This window comes from Microcebus murinus, chromosome 1, assembly GCF_040939455.1.
Source record: "Microcebus murinus isolate Inina chromosome 1, M.murinus_Inina_mat1.0, whole genome shotgun sequence".
In the NCBI taxonomy this organism is placed as follows: domain Eukaryota; kingdom Metazoa; phylum Chordata; class Mammalia; order Primates; family Cheirogaleidae; genus Microcebus; species Microcebus murinus.
Window position 1 is genome coordinate 71,791,442 of NC_134104.1, and position 22,171 is coordinate 71,813,612.

At 38.8% G+C, this 22,171-nt stretch overlaps 1 protein-coding gene across 1 annotated transcript in view; it reads left to right on the forward strand.

Annotated features, from left to right (window-relative positions):
• The window catches only part of MB21D2 (Mab-21 domain containing 2), a 109,463-nt gene extending 90,638 nt beyond the window's left edge, over positions 1 to 18,825 (forward strand). Inside the window, exon 2 of the mRNA XM_012780239.3 lies at positions 16,027 to 18,825. Coding sequence (XP_012635693.1) covers positions 16,027 to 17,291 — 1,265 coding nt within the window. The 3' untranslated portion in view covers positions 17,292 to 18,825. The remainder of the gene's footprint in view (positions 1 to 16,026) is intronic.
• The last annotated feature ends 3,346 nt before the right edge of the window (positions 18,826 to 22,171 follow it).

Consider the following 22,171-nt stretch of genomic DNA (forward strand, 5'->3'; position numbering starts at 1 on the left):
TAAAAGAGGGCTTGTCTTTTTCCCACTTAACTATAAAACCTAATCTGGTGGATTTTTGGAAGGGACACAATATGGATATGGATCTCTGTATTTAATCTATCGTGTCTAAATTCAACACCAGGACAGTTGATAGCTTTGGGAATTGTATATGTCTATTCAAACCATTCAAACTGTGATCTTTGGTTTCAAGGACTGAGCTGCAATTGTGCCCATCACCACAGGTTTATTGCTCAGCTACCAAGTCAACCCCACACTCGATACTCCCTGACCCACTTATGTGCTCCCAAGTAAAATGCAGTGTGTGTGCCAATTGTTCTTAAGGATTAAGGATTCTTGGCTGGTGACACAATCACTTTGTGCTTAAGATTGAATAGAGGACAAAAATCAGTTCCTATCTGATAGGTAGAGGGAGATAAAGGGCCTGAAAATAATAACTAGGGAAAATCTAGCACGAATGTATCATTTTCTTTCAAAGCAAAATGAATGCCTGGGAGTTTAGGGATGTGAATGAATTCCCCAGTGTGAGCAATGAGAGATGCCACATCTCTCCTGAATCTCAATTAGTCATGTTTCCAAATATCCCACCCAAGTTGTGTCTTTACTGATTTGAAGAGTAGCTAATCTCAGCTCTTCAAGATCTTAGAGAATAACCGGGACAGTAAATGTCTTCTGCTAACTTGACAGTTTTGCCTTCATTTCATGCAGTTACCTTTCTCCTTTGAAATTGAGGGAGGGGGCAGACAGTCTCAATTTGTAAAAGCATTTCAACATTGCTAGTTTAAAACACGTCTCCTTGAAGATTATACTTCAGACCTTCTGGAGTGAGACATCAGGACCTATATTTTTAAGAAACCATGTTTTGAAACCCAGTGTGAAGTGGAAAAAGCCCTGGACTGAGAATCAGGGACTTTTGATTTTATTTCCAGCACCTGGCACAGGTGGTGTGCTGTCTCTCCTTAACCTTTTAGTCTTGTTTCCAAATGTCCCACCCAAGTATGTCTTTGCTGATTTGAAGAGTAGCTAATCTCAGCTCTTCAAGATCTTAGAGAATAACCAATAATAATACAGATGCGCGGCCTCATCTGTACCATGGTAGTGGGAATAAATAACTTTACATGCCAGTTCTGGCTCCAGTAACCTGCACTTTATTCATTCTTTATGTGGGGAACATGAATACAACTTAAATTTCATTCTCTGAAGAGTTACAGAACTTGCAACTGACTCAAACAACATCCTTTAATATTATGACGTTAAACTCTTATTTCCCCCTTAATAGCTACCATTTTGGTTAATAATTTATGGCTAACTTATTGAATGCCACTTTTCATCCACTGATTCTTGCTCCATTTTTAATGGTTGGGGAAAAAGCAGAAGAAATATACCATCTCTCAAAATACAACTTTCTGACGGTCAGCATCGAGAGACTCGCCTTCTGACTTCATCCTAGACTTTCCCTTTTTTATTGAGCAGACATTGATTTAATAACACTGCAACACTTTGCCCTCTCTTAAATGATCTGCCTGTACTCTTAAATTGTAAATTTCAACTCTCCTGCATAGCGCTTTGGCTGGCTGTTATTTTAAGTCTGACTTCTTTTGATGTGAACATTTTCAAGCTCAAGCAGTAAAGTATGTTTTTACCCATATCCTGAAAGTAATTATCAGGTAGACAATTGTGTCTCAGAAGTAGATTCAGCTCTTTTAGTCTGTCAGGCTGTCAGGACTTTTTTCTCATATGTGATTTCTTTGGATGAACTCACTCGCTCCCTCAGTCCTCTGTTAAGTTGTTAAGTATGGGTGTAGCTGTACCAATCTGAACTTCTAGACATGTGGAACATTTCAGCTTTATACAATGAAAAATCTTTAAAGACGTATTAATTGAGTCATTATTTTTTTTGAAACAGCAGGTTTTTAGGATATTACTGATTTTTTGTTTGGAAACTAGATTGAGGAAATGATTGTTTGAAATATAAAAACATTTACTTATTTAAAGGACAACAGTATAGGCACATGGTCATTGTTAATCAGCTATATGGAAAATTGATTACTAGCTATTAAGTATTTGATTATTGGCACTTAAAGACAAGTTATTTTTCAGGAAATGTGCTGGTGTAGGTAAGGAAAGAGGGGTGTCTTATCAAGAACCCAGCCAGTTTAGATATAACTGCAACCTTCTGACTTTTCTATCACTTGCCCCCAACAGAGCAAGCTTTACATCTGGAGCCCTTTCTCCCATCTTGCAACAAACAAATCAACAACTTGGTTAAAAAAAACCCAGATGACATGTTCTTCCTTCCTTCAAAATGATTGTGTGTGGTCAATATGAGTTTTGATCTAGTTTAGGCCAAAGGACTAGGTGGATACTCTGTATATTGGTTAGCTTCCAGCAGCCTCCGCTTCCACACCTGTACAATGAGAACTATAATGCTCTTCAGAGTCATTGTTGGGAACAAATGAGAAAAAGGCTGTGGCCATTGTCTGGAAACGGCAAAACATCACACAATATGTGGCAGTATTTGTTTGGTTATTTATTGATTGAAGCCAGGTTAAAAGATTAATTTTCTTTTTTACTAATCACATGATCTCCTAAAATCTTTTAATGCACTTATTTATTTATAGTCAAAGTGAGGCAGTTTTGAAAAAAGAATGGTACTTTAATCTCATATCATGGACTATGTCCTGTGACTTCTTTCTCTTTTTTTCCTGGAACCTGAAGGTTTGTTCATTTTTTAAAATCTCAGCTGCAGCAGAGGAGAGCTGAAACCCGATGCCTTGCAACAAGGTCTTGAATATGCATTGAGAACCCATTGTCTACCTTGTTTTCCACAAGGACAAAGCATCTTTCAGCCTTGGCTCACCCTAGGTGGAGCCCTTCAGCTCCTGCATTACCAGGATTTTCTGTGGGGAACCAAAGGCAAAGTTACAAGTCACTGGGTAGGACCTATGAGCAAATTGGCCTGGGACTAATACTTTTATCGTAGTCCTGTCATATCTTCATCCATTGCTAGGCTTCTCTTTCCTCAGAGCTTTTATTCTAGGAATTTAAGATTCTGGAGCCAAGCTAGAAGCTCTTAGTAGATGAATAGAGTGTGGGTGCCCTCTCCTGGCAGTTATTGGGAATTGCTTAGTAAGTGGGCCATTTATTTCTAGGTTCTGTATTTAGACATCAAAGGGAAAATGTGTGGTTATGATCTTTTTAAAAAATCAGATATTAGACTTTGATCTTAGATCACACTGTAGTTATATAGTACCTTTTCTCCTATTCCTCTGCCAAGGTTGTTGGCTAAGAAGTGGTGCATAGGAGAATATCCTTGAGCTAAATTATTCTCAAAGAACAAGAAGAGATGCCCTCTGTGTAGTTACAGCATAGTCCATGGTCAGCTCATTAACAAGCTCATAGCTTCGTCCTTCATCTGATTTTAGTATGTAATGCAATTCCCTTGCTTGTAGATATAGAATCTCTGGAGTCTCTCATCATGTCTCCAAATGACAGTGTTGTCAATCTGAGTATATCACCTGACAATCTCATCCTCTGTTTCTTTCAGTTTACTGAAGTGAACTCTATCTTTAGGCTATACCTTCTATTCACTCATTCAACTTACATCTGTTGAACTTCTGTTGTGTTAGGTTAGGAGATACACAGGTCATCAGACGGAAGGACACTGACAGGCGAACAAATAATTGGCAGTTGTTTAAGCATCACATTAAAGAAAGTATAGACAAAAGACCATTGAATGGAGAGATTAAATATGTCATGTAGAATTCTTTCCATACAATTTAGAAGAATGGAGAAAGAATAATCCCAAACAGGGCTGAAAGACTAAGGTTGTTTTGGTCTTTGATTTGGCTTGAGATTTTTATATATGAACAAGGTGAGTCTATTTGAACAGTGCTCCATTCTGAAGATTGTATCCTGCAGGAAGCTGGGCTACTTGCTTTTTCATTTTCTCCCCTCAAACTTTACTCCCCATTGTTTGCTTTTTAATTTAAGGAAGAAACGCCTGTATCTAAAGGATATGTGATTTTTTTACCTCTCCAAAGTTCTCCAGAACCCAAAGAGGTTTTAAAATGTCCTTTGGGAAATGAGGACAATTGGAATTTTAGCAAAGCAATAAATACACAGGGAAGATGCTAACGGTAAATGCACTGGAAAGCAACCTTGCTGATCTGACAATGCTGATGAGCTAGCTCTTTTGGGGAATTGTTCTCAGATTTAGTTTTGTGAGACATATAATAGAGCTTTAGTGATTGTGGGAAAGAACCAGTCATTCATTATCGTCGGCTTACACTTCTAGTCTCACGGCCACTTGTACATCTGAAATTGTAATTTCATCAAGAATTATTAGCAGAGATGAGCCTGTTTATCCCTGTTTCGTATTCCTCCCCACACCCACAGTTCCAGAAACAAGAACTATCTTGCTGCGGTAGTTCATTTGGGAGGTGATGGTAGGAAGCAGTAGCAAGGGAGTAGAGCAATTGAGACAACGAAGGGAAAACAGCCAGTAAAGGTTCTTTCTGCCTGTTCATAAGCGAACAGGTGGGTTGATCTGTGGGATCCTCTAAGAAGCTGTGTGGAACCCAGTGTAGAATTGCCCACGGAGTTTGGGGAAGCTAGGGCATGTCTACTGATTCTTCTCCCAAGGGTGTCCATTCTCCTGCATTAACTCACCTGCTTTCCTGGCAGTGGTGGAACAGAGTGGTGGCTCCTTAGGCAACGGAGCAGAGTCACTGGCACTTGAGGAGGGAAGGTGCCCATCAGAGCTGCAAGTGAACTCAGGCAGGGTGGCAACACGGGGCCGTGCAGGGCAAGGCATCAACAGTCTCTTGCACACATGTGCGCGCGCACGCACACACACACACGTACAACCCATACTCATGTATCCACATTTATTAGGAAAAATGTAAAATCAATTGTAGTCTGTAATAATAACAATAAGGATTTATTGTTTATTTGAGGGTGAGAGTGTTGGTTAAACTATTAAAATGGTCTTTATCTGTTAGACAAATATCTTTGATGTTTACAGCTGAAATTATAGGACATCTGGGATTTACTTTAAAATATTATAGCAAAAAAATAGATGAGATAAATGAAATAAGAATGGCAAGCATTATTGTTAAAGCTGAGTGGTGGGTACAGGGTGATTCATTATAATATTGTCTCTACTATGTGTATATTTAAACATTTCTAAAGTAAACAGTAAAACAAGTAAACTTGTCTAAGACAAGGTCTTTGACAGCTTCTTTATATAAATTGGGATCTGCTGGAAGCTAATGTAGCAAATTTGAGTGCGTAGTATAGACCACAGGAACAAAATCCCTTTTTAATAAAACGGTGACATATTTTTTTAGGTTACTAGGTTACAAAGAACGTTATATTTTTATTACCGGCTCATGGATACCAGTTGGGTTTTTGTTTGCTTGGTTGATTGGTTTCTTTGAGTGAGGACATAGAATTCTTTATATTTCTTTCTCTGTGTCTCAGTGTGCCTGAGCTGAGTTTTGTACAGAGAAGAAATATTATGGTAGCTAATGCTGTGTCCACAAAGAAAAAGACTTTCTTGCTTCAGGGTTCAGTATGAGTTTCTGGCTTTGTAATTAGGATGTTCTTCAGTAATTACGTTCCTGGCCACCCTTCACCCATCTGCTCAACCTAGTAGTAGAAATACAGAGATTATCACCTTAAAATTAAAGCTCTGCTGTTGGGTTAAAATAAACAAATTAGATTATGCATCTGAATATGTGGGAATATTTTCAGAGTTTATCCTGGGGTCTGAAAGAATTCCAGGGCTGCTGTTGTGATTAAAACACTTGTGAAATGCTCTTTGAGAAATGTGCAGGAGTTAAGGGTGCAGCACACATGCACACACGCTTGTTCGTGCACACAGCTCTGTGTCATGGCACTAGAGGTCCATTTTTAAAAGGTCATTTATAATATTGTCTTTCCTATGATCCTTGATTCATTTTGCTCATGTACTTTGTTCCCCAGAGATGACTAAAATCAGTTTTTGATCAGCTTTCTAAATCATTTTACTCCAAAGTAGAATGTGTTTCATTTTTGGATGGAGAAATAAGCTTCTACTTATTATTTCCTATGCTTTTACATGGCAGTTTTAAAGTTCTGAAGCTATTAAGTTGTTTGTTCTTCTGGGAGAGCCCATTTTACTGGAAAGTAGCATGGAATTGACTTGAATTTGGATCCCTGCTTAGCTATCATGACCATAAACAGTTTATCTGACTGCTGTTTACCTTGAGCTCCTCATCTGTAAAATGGGAACAATACTGTCTACTCGAAAGTGTCAAGAGGATTGAATAAGACAGCATAGATGAAACCTTCAACTTATGCCTTAGTGCATGGTAGTGCCCATAAATGTTTGTGCCTTTCTCAGAGGGTTCTTGACCTGAGATGGTCATTCTTTGAAAACATAGTGTCAATTCAGCCGTTCTTTTGCTATTATGTTTGCCATTGCTAGTACTATGTTCACTCTACTTCAAATTGGTGGAGCCGGACAACAGCTGGGCTGCAGATTAGAAATGACAGAGTGGACCAGATGAGAGAGAAGAGCAGCACCCAGCATTCGAGCGTAATGCATCCTTGGACTTCTTGCTGCCACTGTCCCTGGGCCCACACTGTATGGTCATAGGTGGCCATAGGAGTCCACATTATAGGTGTCTGTCATACTCAGACTCCATCACAGGTTTGTACTTTTAGTCTTCATCCCTGCTGAAGATTCTGATTGACCATCTTGTGGACAGGACAGTACTACCTCCACAAGCAGTTCTGTTAGAAAATTCTGCCTGATAGATGTGAGTCTTCCATTTGCAACATTAGACTGAAATTTTCTCTTTATGCCTTCTACTTATTGAAATCATATAGGTAGAGTCCATTTCTTCTTTATTAGTATTACTCATCAGATTTTTGAAGGTGGATCTCATGGCCTTCTTGAATTTTCTATTCTTCAGTCTAAATAATTTTCACTCCTCCTCTTCCTCTTCTGTGCTTTATTCATTTCCATCAGTGTTGTTAGCTCAGCTCATAATTATATGTTCATTAGTGTGTAATTATTTGATTAGCGTGGGAGCTGTTCATGCCGCTTATCAAATATTTCCATCTCTCCACCTTGCAGCATGTAGTAGAATTGTGCTTTCTTCCATAGGTGGGGCAGAGCGACTAGTTTTGGCCAGTGATTTGTGAATAAGAATGATATATGTCATTTCTAGGCCAGAGCATTTAACTGCTAAAAAGAGAACCTCCAGGGCTTCCACTTTCTCCAATTGAGTGTGAATTTCTTTCCAGACAGGGGTTGCTCTGTCTATCTGGGTCCTAGATTAAGGAACGAAGAGCCCCGACCAACCCTTGGTGATCATCTAGTATGAATAAAAAGTAAAACTTTGTTGTTTTGAATTACTGAGATATTAGCTTTGTTACCCAGCATAACCTTATATCCTGATTCCTACAATTAATAATTTGATTTTCTCACTAAATGACAAACAGTATGCATTGGGCACCGTGTGTGTTTCTCTTACCTTTGTATCTTCAGTATCTAGCACACCACTGGCTCACAGGAATGCTGGTAGGTATGTGTCCCATGTATGATGAATAAGTGAAACCTGAGTTTTGAATCCTATATTCATCTTTCTTGCAATTTCCTAGACTTGGCCTACTTCATTATTTTTCTTCTAAAATGTAGGCCCCTTCCCCAGTCAAACCCAGCTTTCTAGTTTCAGAGTAATTAAGTAGTTCAAATATACATCCCAAAGTGAGAAAGGAATCGGAACCAGACCCAGCCGGGTCACAGGCAGAGGTGATGGGCTACAAATGACTGCATTTGGAACATCTCCATCATAAGCTTATTGGTCCTTGTGAAGATCAGGAGGGAGTTAACATGGTCATCACTGATATGATTTACATCAGATTGGCATTACTCTTGTTTTTCACTTGCCATTGTTTTTGTCTTTCGAGATTAAGCCTTCTAACGTGAACACTCCTCTTATGAATTATCCGTCTGTAGCTTTTGTGCCATATTGAGACTCTTTTAGAAGAGGCTAACAAGACTCTCTTTTGAATCTTGCCAGTAAATTCTGAGTGTCAGAAAACTGTGAGTTTTTAAACTATCCTAAGTACTAAAAGGAAAGAAAGGGCAGGACTTATTTGATGGGAAAATTATATTTATTTTTTTCGACTAGTGTGCATGCGTGTGCCCAGAAACCCTCGTTTATTGATTGACAGCTAAGTACTAGACCACATATTAAGTAATTTGCTGTGCAGTCTCTCATTTTGTCCCCATGGCCACCCAGCAAACTAGTTGTGTGCTAGTTTTTATTCCCCAATTTTGTTTAAGGAAACTGAGGCCCAGAGTGGATGTGTTGGACTTGAATCCAGGTCAACTTATGTTTATTCTGTTTAAAATAGTTTAGTAGACTTTTGACAAAGCCCACCAATTTTTAGAACTTCAGTTTTAATTTTTAAGAAGGAAAATAATGAAAAGTTAGGCTTTTGTCCTCCCACCTGACTTTTGGATTATTAGTAAACAATTTTATACATACATGCTGATAGTATAGCATTATATTGTCTAGCAAATTCCATGATGCCAGGGTTGGTTAATGAGGTAGGTATTTGAGTTGATTGAAACAAATGGTACATTCAACAAGCAGGTGTCTTCTAATTCCAAGGTCTGTACTAGCAGTGCAGTAAAAAAAAAAGAAAAAATCTTTGACCACGAAGAGCTTATTGACTATTGCCTATGATAGTTTCTTTGATTTGCTGAGCCGCTTTGTCAGTTACTGTGCCAAGTGCTTTACAGTTGACCCTTGAACAATACAGGCTTCAACTGCATGGGTCCCTTACTTGAGGATTTTTTTCAACCAAACTCAGATTGAAAATACAGTAATGGCAAGATGCAAAATGGTGTATACAGAGGACCAACTTTTCATATAAGCAGGTTCCCCAAGGGCCAGCTGCAGAATTTGATTATGCACGAACTTTGGTAGGAGGGTGTTCCCAGAACAAACCCCCAAGTATACCAAGGGAAGATTGTATGTTGTTGTCTTGTTTAGGAGGAAAAATACGCCATAAATACAGACCACAACAACAATAAGCATTGAAAGTGCTAACCTAGGGATTCAGATCAAGGCCCTCCACCAGGGTGTACAGGTTGTTCATGCCACAGGGCACCTGGGGAGAGAATAAGAAAGGGGTGGAATCCAGCCTGCCCACTGCCTACCCCACATGATGACATCCGCTCAGAGGAAGCATCCCTGGTGAGCAGCAGTCTTGCCACTGCCAGGGAAGAGAATACTCTCTTCATTTCCCTTCATCTAATATGTTTTATGTGCCTTGCCAGTACAAGAGGCTTTAGATTATCTTGTTAAATTAAATCTTCCAAACAACCCTGTGTAACAGGAATTATTTGCTATTCTAGTTTTAAGGGTGGTGTAAAGAGGGACTAACATATAGGGAAAATGAACTCAGTATCTATGATGTGCTTACGCATTTCATATCAACCCTGTAAGGGTGGTTTTTATATGCTTATTTTTTGTCAGTTTATTTTATTTATTTATTTATTTTTTTGAGACAGAGTCTCGCTTTGTTGCCCAGGCTAGAGTGAGTGCCGTGGCGTCAGCCTAGCTCACAGCAACCTCAAACTCCTGGGCTCGAGCAATCCTTCTGCCTCAGCCTCCCGAGTAGCTGGGACTACAGGCATGCGCCACCATACCCGGCTAATTTTTTGTATATATTTTTAGTTGGCCGATTAATTTCTTTCTATTTATAGTATAGACGGGGTCTCGCTCTTGCTCAGGCTGGTTTTGAACTCCTGACCTTGAGCAATCTGCCCGCCTCGGCCTCCCAGAGAGCTAGGATTACAGGCGTGAGCCACCGCGCCCGGCCTGTCAGTTTATTTTTAATAGATAAGGTATTGGAAGCTCAGAGAGGTTAAATAACTTGTCGCCTACTTAAACAGTAAATGACAAACCCAGGATCCAAGCCCAAGCCTGTTTTATTCCAAGTCCAGTGCTTTTGCAACACATATCAGTATCAAATTCGGAAACAATCAAGGAAGACTTCTTTGTGGAGGCCTCTTTTGAACCGGTCCTTTTACTATAAATACATTCTGGTTAATATAGTATTACCATTACCATGCATGAATTAGTAGTTTTCTAAAAGATTAAATAAAACTACATACAGTAGTCCCTGAAATTAAGCAAAACAGAACTGACTCTTTGACTTATAAAACATATTACCATAATCGTGTATATTAATGATCACTGAGAAGATTATTGAAAACCTGGGAGGCTCTATTGATGTCCTCTGTATTTCCAGTGTCTTACAGTCTATTTGGGAGTACTAATGGCATCTTTCAAGGCAGATCCGGTCCATTCTTCCTTATGATCCAGGGGGATAGTCAGACATGTTCTGCCACTTGTCCGAAGTCACACGGAAGCTTTGACCAATGAAATGCACAGCAGTCACTTTGCTGTTTGACCTCTGCTACTTCCCTCTTAATTCATTCTGCATTCATGTCAAGGGAGGTCATTGTCACAGGGAGAACAGTATGTCTATGTCATTCTGACCTTCTCAGCAAATGTGGGAATAAGCCAATGCCGATACTCTGTCACTAAGGCTGTGTGACCTTGAATGAGTTATTTCTTTTCTCTGAACCTCAGTTTTTTTCACCTATAAAGTGAGAGACTTCAGATAGATGGTTTCTGGGCACGAATGAGGAAAATGCTATAAAAACCTTCCTCAAATTTGGGTCATTAAAAATTTCATATGTTAGTGACTTTGTTAGAAAAAGGTGGCCATGCCTACATCGCAGATATTTCTCAGAATGTCAGGTAAGCTTGAAAAAATATTTCCTCTTTTGAAGCATAAATCATAATATTTTATAGGAAGATTTTATACCATTTATTGTGAACCAAGGAGAGTGTTACCCCAGGGGATACCTTAAAATTAAAGGACTCTGCCAACATCATCCCACTCTGTACCCTTCCAACCATTGCAAATCATTGCAGTAATAAGGCATCGTCATGAGTGTGTGCCAATGAGTTGGGGCCAAGAAAGGTAACTCTTTTATATGCAACAATGAATATTGAGATAGTCAGGACCATAGAGGTCATATGTATGTATGTATCTATATATATAGTCAAAGATATATAAAGAGATAAAATTCATCTAATTTTGTAAGTTTAATTACAAGATATAAAAATTTTATTAATATCTCTTTTATAGGTTTTTCTCCCTTCAACATAGGTAAAGGAGTGTGTCTGTGTGTGTGTGTGTGTGTGTGTGTGTGTGTGTGTGTGTGTGTGTTTTAGCTTCCCTTGGTGGGTTCAAGTGTGTGTATGTGTGTGTTTTAAAGGGATCTATACAAGTACTATTTTCACCTCTTTGCTTAAACTATCTACTTGAGTTCTCACATCTCTAGTGGGTTAGGGTTGTGAAGATAGGAGATTGACAAAGAAAATGATACTTAGTTTCTTGCTCTCTGGTGTTAACAATCTGGCATTATATGTTTGAGTGATGGAGGTTAGTAATTTGAATTCAGTGGATTCAGTAAATTTTATTTACTAGAACATAAGGGAATTAGGGACAGAGTTCTATTTTTCACTTTATATTCTAAAGATAATCAGCAAAGGGCTAAAAGGATGACATGCAACTCATTCCTTAAACTCAAGACCCCAGTATCTTATATAAAAGAGTAATATTAAGGTCTTCTTAAGCAGAAATTATGAAATTAGTGAAAACCAAAAAGTGGAGAATTACAGTAAGGGAAACTGAAAGGCAGTTTTACGTTAGGGTTTTTAAGAGAGAGCATGTGCCAATGCTTCCATGAAAAGAAGAGCCCTACCCAGGGGAATAAGCTGTTTCTCCATCCCACCTTGTCTTTGCTGCTAACAAGCTAAGTGGTGTATGTGTATCTTCTTTTTGTTCCCACTCGAGGCTTTGGATAATCTAACGAATAGCTAAACAGAGTTGCTTGATCTAACCTTCCTGAAGTTACACAGAAATCCTTAGATCAGTTCAGAGATGGCACTTGCTGGAACTGATCCTTACAGCCAAAATGTGCAGTTGAAATTTTTTCCTCCTATCTTTTTCCCTCCCAGCCCTCATTTGTATTTTAGTTGCACATCAGTCCATCTGCTGTGATAGCTGATGTCAGCTCGTTTTCACTTAGACTTAGCCCAGGAAAGTTTTCATGGAGGACGTTTGGGCTTCTGTAGTGTTGGGAAAGGCTCCAGTTTATGTTACCAAATCATTTATAAAACTTCCTGCTAATGGGCTCAGGAAGGCTAAATAGAAATGTGGAAGTCACAGGGGATTAGCTCCTGGAACAAGGTGACCTTAGGGATTTTGTTTCTAATTTCTAGGAGCTTAGTAAATGAATGTCTGCAATATTTTCTTTGCTGCTAAAGTTCTTTCTTCACTTTAAAGGGAATAACAAGAAATGTCTAAAATTACTCTAACTTCCTAAGTATTAGAATTTAGACAAATAATTTATATTGGCTCTTTTGAATGAAGAGTCAACATTGTAGCTAGGTGCATAAACAGCAGTTGAGAGGAAAAATAATTATTTTATCACTGGCAAAAATGTTCTAGTATATATACCAAATGAAAATAAGTTAAAAACTTCTTTAATCCAGCAGAGGGCAGAAGGGAGTTTTAGCTATGTCTTTACCTAAAACGATCTGAACTGTGATAATCCAAGGCAAAATTCAGTGGCACTTCTCTAGACAAAATATCTCTAGATTGTTAATGCAAAAGTTACAGTGGTTGTATAGATAGGTCTTAGCTGGTGTTTCCAGAGCCAGTTTGCTCCTTTCCAGGACAAAAGGACATACAAAATTTTGAGTTATTTATGCCCAAGGGGTCAATAATGCGGTACTCAAATAACAGTACCACTTAATTGATTAAGATCTTATTCACTAACCACAATACAGTATTTCATGGTTTTTCTCATGTATATTTATGGCATTCCAATAGCTAGAATGAAGGAATATTTGAAATAATGAAGAGTAAGTTATTTCATTATCAATATATCTCTTTGGAAGTAATTGTACTTACATGTAGGTTCAGAAAATAATGAAAATGATTTTCACAACCTACTGTGGAATCTGAGAAATCAATTCTATCCTTTCATAGTTACAGCTAACACTCGGGATGGTGGTATTTGTTACATTATAAAGATGAAGTTAATATTAAAATATGACAATTGAGTAATGGATCTTTTTGTCTTGATGTTTATGAAAACTTTCCATCCGATTAAGTTTGGCTTTTAAAAAGCACTTTAAAAAGGAAAATAAATTTTCCATACTGGATTTATAGTAAAGCCTTTTTCTGCTTGGGTAGTATATAGTATAGTATGTTGGGTTTCTCAGGAAGCAGCCTCTGAAATGGAGTTAGAATATTTATTAAGGAGCATCCTTGGGCTCTACACCTGGGGAAGGGAGGGAAGGAAGTAGGATCAAGTGGAAGGAGGAGTCAGGTTTCCCTGCAGGCTCATCGTTAGCCTCAGCTGACCCTGCTGGGAACTCTGGGTGTGAACAGCCCTTCAGAGTCTCCTGAGCGGGGACACTCCCACACTGATCAGTTATGTGCACCCCCAACTCCCACCCCAGCCAGCCACAGGGCGTGACCTTGGTTAAGGTGGCATTTTGCCTTAAGGACTTGTACTTGAGCAGTTGGAATAGTCCTTTATTGAGGAGGGACCTGGATGGCTTATTACATATAGATAATGTGAGGAGCAGCCCAAGAAATCAGGTGTGCTAGATTTCCTTTCTGATAAATTGTTGACTCTATAATGTTGGATAACTTATTGATTTTGATTTTTTTACAAAGAAAATGAATGATAACTTGCTATATTCCTATATGCATGTAAAGAAATGGTTCTAAATAAAATATATTTTCATTGTTAATGTGGTTTGGAAAATAGGATTCTAAAGAATGAGAAAGAGCACATTTTTATAAATGAGTGTTAAATGTTAAAATATAATATATTAATAATTGTCATAGTTCATTCAGGCTGTTATAACAAAGCACCATAGACTGAATAGCTTATAAACAACAGGAATTTATTTCTCACAGTTCTGGAGGCTGGGAATTCCAGTGTCATGGTGCTGGCAGATTCAGTGTCTGGTGAAGAGCCCCTTCCTGGTTCATGGACAGCAGCCTTCTTGCTGTGCCCTCACGTGGTGGAAGGAGTGAGGAAGCTCTCTGAGGTCTTTTGTATAAGGACATTAATCCCAATCGTTGAGGGCTCCATCTTCATGCCTAATCACCTACCAAAGGCCCCACGTCCTAGTGCTATCACATTGGAAGTTAGAATTTCAACATATGAATAGAGGGGACAAGCATTCAGTCTATACCAGTATGGTAACACAACACATATACATGGTTTATTTATTTGCTTTGGGATTGTCCTATAAACAATAAACTATGTTGATTCAAAGTATTAATAATTGCAATGATTAATGAATATTAGTTCTTAGTAGTTCTTTGTGATCTTTGGGGGAAAATTGTTAAATAAATCACAAAGAGTAATGCTGGTAGTTCATCAGATAACGAAGCACAAACAAGTATATAATAAAAACACAGGAGGCTGGGGTAAATGTGTATGTTGTTCGTGGAACAGTCATTTAAGTCTAGCCTTTATTTAAGTACCTGTGTTAATTCCATCTACCTAATAACTTCATACATTTGTTGTTTTATCATTTAGTCATAGCTTCAGTTGTGGGCCTACTGAATGAAGACCCTATGCCTATATAATACTAATACATATTTGAGAAATGGTTCTCATCTTGAAGGACTCACAGTCTTATCAAAAAATCACATTCATTAATACTGCCACTACTGTCATCAGAAACATACACAATTTAGGAAGAAATCGAGCTCATGGTTCAGGATATGAGTTTTCTAAAATTTAATTTTCTTTTGAAAGCTTCAATTTTATCATTGGCAATAAATATTATCAGTTGCTTTCTTGAAGCCAGGCTTATTTTGTTCATTTTTAAAGAAAATGTCTGCCAAATACCCAAGTCTGAATAGCCAGAATTCATCAGTTGTTCTTTAAAATAATAATGGTATTCTATGAACCAAGAAGCTAGTTCAGCTCACGACTCAGTGATATGAGTGCTTTTCCTGAAGACTGTCAGATTTCAGTCTGAGGCAAAGAGGCTTTGTGGTTACATGCCATTTCGTCACACAAGCTATTAGAAAGGTAGTCTTTATATTAGCTCAGAGGTTGAGATTTAATAAAATAAATGATTTTTCTTCTCCATCAAGGGTTTTCTTAAGTGAAACTGGATTTTTTTTTTAAACTGCTAGTATGTGTCAGTAGTAAAGAATCTCCTGACTGCAAGTACAGTTTGGTGCCACCGTCTTGACTAGTGCTAAGTAAGGTACCAGCAGTTTTACTATCTATTGCTTTTGTGCCATCAATGCGAGTGTCAATACAGTTAAAAAGTCAAATAATGTGTTAGCATTATTATGAAAAGAGTTACGACCTCATTGCCCCTTGGAAGTGTCTGCTGCCCACATTGAGAACTGCTGGTACAGAGAAAAGTCTGAGGAAGAAGAGCCTGGAGGAGGGAGGTGGCTTTGGTAAGAGACCAAAAGGGCCTAAACTCATGAAGGCAGCACAGATGGGGAACAGGGAAGGAAGTGGGAAACCCTGGCAGAGGTTGTATAGGTAAGATTTGATAGTAAAAAGGGCAAGGAAGCTTTGAAACTTACTGAAATTTTTAGCCTGAGTGACTGAGTGGATGGATGACATGTGAGGTGATGACCAGGCAACCCTGGTTTACGATTGAAAAATAATATTGCTTTTCACTGTGAGAGAAAAATGTTATGTGGTTCTTCCACTTGGAAAAGGGTGGTTTCTAGCACTGGTGAGAAAGTGCTGTCAGCTGGGTCTGGGCAGCAGCCTGACATCTGGTTTTGTGCTGATAATCTTGAAAGGTCAGCGCATTTTATATTAATGCTTAAGACTCTGTCTGTGCTTCCTCTAATAGTGTCTTCTCTTTGTATTTGTAGGAATGGTGCAAAAGCTGGACCAAAAACTTCCAGTGGCTAATGAGTACCTGTTGCTCTCTGGTGGAGTCCGGGAAGGTGTGGTGGACCTGGACCTAGATGAGCTTAATGTCTATGCCCGGGGGACTGACTACGATATGGACTTCACCCTTTTGGTGCCGGCCCTCAAGCTGCATGACCGTAATCAGCCTGTGACACTTGATATGCGCCACTCAGCCTTGTGCCACTCCTGGTTGAGCCTTCGGCTCTTTGACGAAGGGACGATCAGTAAATGGAAAGACTGCTGCACCATCGTAGATCACATCAATGGTGCCACCAACTACTTCTTCTCCCCTACCAAAGTGGCCGACTGGTTCTATGACTCCATCAGCATTGTACTATCAGAGATACAGAAGAAACCCCAGCGGGGGATGCCAAAGGTAGAAAAGGTAGAAAAAAATGGGACCATCATCTCCATCATTCTGGGTGTAGGGAGCAGTCGCATGTTGTACGATATTGTCCCTGTGGTGTCTTTCAAAGGTTGGCCTGCAGTGGCCCAGAGCTGGCTCATGGAGAACCACTTTTGGGATGGGAAGATTACTGAGGAAGAGGTCATCAGTGGGTTTTACTTGGTGCCTGCTTGCTCCTACAAGGGTAAGAAGGACAATGAGTGGCGGCTGTCCTTTGCCAGGAGTGAGGTGCAGCTGAAGAAGTGTATCTCTAGCAGCCTCATGCAGGCCTATCAGGCCTGCAAAGCCATCATCATTAAACTCCTGTCCCGGCCCAAGGCTATCAGCCCCTATCACCTGCGGAGCATGATGCTCTGGGCCTGCGACAGACTTCCTGCCAGCTACTTGGCTCAAGAAGACTATGCAGCCCACTTTCTGCTGGGCCTCATTGATGACCTGCAACACTGTCTGGTCAACAAGATGTGTCCCAATTATTTCATCCCTCAGTGCAACATGCTGGAGCACCTGTCAGAGGAGACAGTCATGCTCCATGCCCGGAAGCTCTCCTCTGTACGCTCAGACCCGGCTGAGCACTTGCGCACCGCCATTGAGCACGTCAAGGCGGCCAACCGGCTGACACTGGAGCTCCAGAGGCGAGGTAGCACCACCAGCATCCCCTCCCCGCAGTCCGACGGAGGGGACCCCAACCAGCCTGATGACCGTTTGGCAAAAAAACTGCAGCAGCTCGTGACTGAGAACCCGGGAAAGTCAATCTCTGTCTTTATCAACCCTGATGATGTCACAAGGCCCCATTTCAGAATTGATGACAAATTTTTCTGAGTGTTTTGCTGACTTTTCCCCCTGGTTCTAAAACTCTCATAATATGTGTAGTGTGGTTTGTGATGCTTTCTGTTTTTTGCATATCCAGCCTCAATTGGATTTGTTAAAAACAAATTTTAAGTTTCCTGGTTCTGCAGGATGGTGCAGGCTCTGAAACAGTATATTACTATTTCATATTCTGCCTCTGATTTTGTTGTAGTTATTGTCACAAAGTTTTGTTTGTTGGTTGCTTTTTTTTTAAGGAGAACTTGAGCCATAGGTAAAAATGCCCATGAGTCTTCTTGCTTTTTTTCTGTTTCGCACTTTGTGCAAATTTGTTAATGTTTATGGGGAAACAGAACTCTTTGACAATTAAGAATTCTATTATGTTCTTTTTTGTCTTTCTGTTTTAATGAGCTTTCACGACTACTGATTTTTGAGAATCATATGAAGTGGGGAACTACCTGGCAGATTAGCTGGATTTATTTCTTTTGACCAGTGGCCAAAGTAGTTTACCCTCTTTCCACCAGACAATGTAAACTTTGAAAGTGAGAATGCTACGAATTGTGTTTTGGAGCAACTTCATTGAATGTAATTGTCCTCAAATCAGAGAACATTGGATGGTTTGGAGGGTGTGTTTGACAGTTTTCCAAACAGAATTAAGGTTTCCAAATGTTAGTTTAGCATATGTAATTATTTGAAGCCTTATTTAAATCCTATTAAAGAACATACCATTATAATTATTATTTGCACTAATGAAATCTTTGCCATTGTCAGAATTGCAAAGTGTGTTTCAATATAAATTAACATCCACTGTTGAAGTGCTATCGTTTTTTCATTAAGTCCATTTCACTCTATCAATGGAATGATTCTTTGCATTTGTTTAGTTCTCCTTTAATTGTGGGGTCCTGTTTTGCCCTCTGTGATATTCATGGTTCCCGTCATACTAGAGAAGTTTTTAAAGCTTTATACCATTAATTGACTCTATCTAAAGCTGGGGAAAATGTATACTTGATAAAGTAGGTGTCTTTGTATTTATTTCTTTTGGGGTATGCTTTTTTGTAAAGTCTCTTTACTTCTCCTGAGAGTTTTGAGGAAAACTGGCAGGAAGAATTTATAATCCCCAAATAGAAGATCCCATGTCTGTTCAAAAGCAGATTTTGCTATAGAGCAGGAACCAGGAAATATCTGGATGGCAGGCTTGTTATAGAGGTGTCCTGTCTTCATGAATGAAATTACTTGCCAGGTTTAGATGCTGCAAGGCTTTGGTCCCTGTTTAGGTATGGACTCATGGCAAACTAGTATTTGAGGGATCAGGGGTCTGCTGATCTCTCAAAGCACACCATGATGTCTACTAATGGAAAGGCCAAGCGACATCTTGGTGTTGGTCTTGAATGTCCAGACTCGTAGGTTGGACTTTGGCCAATTGAGATCAGATATGTGGTCTTGGGTTTTTGCATGGGAATTAATGTAATGCTTTTAAATGAAAATGAGATCATTCAACCATCTTAAGTCAAACACAATAATAATAAAAAGAAACATACTGGCCTTGAAATTTTGTTGTTGTTCATTTGTAATTTGGAATTGTTTTCTTATTAGTAATACTGACAGTAATTTTCAGTAAATACAGCCATGGGCTTGCTACTGTCTTTGAGACCAGATATGCATACAGTGAACATCTAATATTCATTCTTCCTCTTTCCCCAATTTTTTTACTAGCATCTACTTATCTTCCATATAATCTTTGTCTTTCTCAGGAAATGACCTTTTCCCCAGTTCTTGACAGACACCCTGACTGGAAAAACGAATCCCCATGAACCATTTTCCTGGCCACAAACATTAAAGAGAGACACATGATGTAAACTGCTACAGTCAGGGACCTGCTCAGCATTCTGGACTGGAATGCTGGCACAGAAGCCTGCACTCTCCCTGGATATGGAAGAGGAAGCATTTGGCTTCTATTGCCATTAGCAGCTATCACACAGTCATGACTAGAGCCAGCTTTAGATGAAGCTGACATTGGATGGCATTATGGAGAGCTGGGAAATAAAAACATGAGCCACCAATCCCCCCCCCCCATCCCCAATTTAAGGCCTCTCCTCCACTAGGCTTTCTAGTTAAATGAGTCAACACTTGGTTATTTTTGCCAGTTTGAATTGGGTTCAATTCATCAAAATATTTAAACTGATATGTCAAACTATTTCAGTATATTTAAACTATTGAAGTTGAAATGTATCTCTTTCTAGGGATAGATACCCAACTTATTCCAACTTATATTTTATCTAAGAGCTATGCTATCTGATTTAATTAATTCCAAAGAATATCATAGCCTCTATAACTAATAACTATGCACCTGCTAAAGTCTGTTAAAATTTATTATACTTTGACCATTATGTTAAACTTTGTGGGTTAAAATAAATTGTTATAAAACACTGAAGTAGCAAGCATATCCAAATAGCTGTTGCTTTAAGGTCACCTATAAACTACTATAACTTATTCTGAATTGGTGTCTCAAATACAATTTGCAACATTTCCAATATCTTTAATGCTGTGTTTTCAGGAAAATTTCATAACAGGAATGAAAAGGAACTAGTTTCCATGATCCTCTTGGCACATTTTTTTCTTTTGCTACTTCAAGTTCTAGTGAAGAACACTCTAAAAACTCTTGGTTAAACTTCATAAAAAAGGTCCAGAGGCCCTGGGCACACTAGTCATTTAAAAATCTGTTTTTAAAAAATCCTGGAATTTGGAATCAATACTGTAATTTAGGACTCAGGCGTTGAGGGTGCATAGAGATGGGACATAGTTTTGACACATTTTCTTGTCTGAAACTTAAGCAAGTCATTGAATTACTAACCAGTCTGTGTCCTTCTGAAGCCCAGAAGATTGATGACAATCACTTTTGTTTCAAGTACAATATAAAATGCCTTAAGGCTGGAGTCATAATTTTAACATTACTTATGGCTGATTTTTTTGATTGGGGGCATCTACAAGCTATTACTCAATAGGCTTTCGATTCTCTGATTAGACCTAGTTTCATCTATTTCAAGAGGAGATTAGTATCTGCCCTCTCCCTTTCTCTTCTGAAATTGAGGATCCAAAGATGCAAGTAAAGGTTGGTTTCAGAGTGGATGGAGCCAATCAGGACCAGACATTTTAAAAATAAGAATATCTCTTCAATTACTGTATGGAATTATTTCAGAGAAAATGAGAGGCAGGCATATATGGCTAATCTTACTTTTGGGTGGAGTTGTGAGTAAGTGTGAGGAGGAGGCTTCCGGGGCTAGATTAAGTGCTCCCAGTCACTTCTGCCCCACCCCCTCACACATTCATGCACGCGTGTACACACGTGCTTTCACATCATCAACTGGAGGTTTCTTTAGGGTGAATGTTTTGTAACAATTCCTTGGAGAATTAAGCCGCCTGGTCACAACTAAATGCCGGTTCTTTTGGATCAGATCATCACCTTGCTGAAAGCAGTTTCCTGACTCGGGGCTCAGCCTTTGATGGGAATGCTGGGAATGAAAAGAAGGCATGTGATTATCAACAGCGGTGGGACTCCTAGGACCTAGTGGCTTCCTGCAGCTTCAGAGTTCTGCAGTGGACTCTAGAAAGGTGCCTGAACTTCCATCCATCAGGAAACTCCCTCCAGAACCTCTTTCCTTGAGTCACTGAATGGGCTGTTGGTACAGCTATTTCAGTTACTGTCCGGGGATTATTAGGAGGCTGGGAAGGCATTTCACACTGCCCACAGTCTGATCTGGAGGGTGATCCTTTTTTTCATTAAATTGAGCACTACCTACTACTTACATTAAAGGAATGACAAGGATCATTAGTGTTTTTTAATTAAATTAATTTAAATTAATATCAGGTAAGTAGAAATGTATTTTTTAAATGATTACAGTGATACAATCAATGCTCCCTTCTGAGAATAGCTAATTTTAAAAATGCACCTCTTATGGTGTGATTTCATCAATAGGTAAACAAAGGATGTGTTATCTAAAATACACACTTTTAGAATAAATATCCACCAATGGAGAGTTATTTTGAACATGTCTACAATTCTACTTATGTTAATTAGCTGGAAAAATATCTTTTTTATTTCTTAAGAAAACAGATACATCTTACAACTCAAGCTGTACTAATTTAACTATGATAATTGTGTTTCTCTATGCCCATTTATAGTGCTATCAAGCAATAAATTCAAAAGCAGCTTGTTTCATAAACTACAACATTTCTTATATGACACTGAACTTTTTATATTGATTTAATGTGGTTTCTAAGTTTGAGTTGACAGTTTTCATCCACAGTTGGGTCCTGACAATCAGCAAACATCAGGGAAACCATATGACTGGGTCTGTGTGGTTGAGAATAAGCAAGAAATTTCAGAAAAGTCAAATATTACTCACAATGTAAAAATACTTGTTCAAAGATATTTAAAGATATATAGCCTTAATCTGGTATGGAAACCCGGGACCACTTTTCCTCTTTTCAGGATAAATGGACTCAACGTGACCTTAGTGTGGCTGCATTGATACGGTTTTCACTTGCCATTTTTCTGCTCCACCAATTAATCACAGAAGATATAAAAGGAGCTGAATATGGGTAGAGGCAAAAACTTCTTTGATTTTACATCCTGTTCTGTAAAATGCAGAGTAGCTGTTGTCTTCCTTTCTAGCTTTTACTATCTACTAATAATATTTCCTCAGTTTCCATAATAATTTCAATCTTTATAATTTACACATCTGGAGTATTCATTCTGACAATATTATTTTTTAAAAATCTTACTAAATTGTGCCAACACGTTCAGTGGGACACGACAAACTTAGTGGATACCAGCTGGTACAGATCTTCCTGTTAGGTGAACCTATGTAAGTATCACAACACAGTAAGTCTAAAAA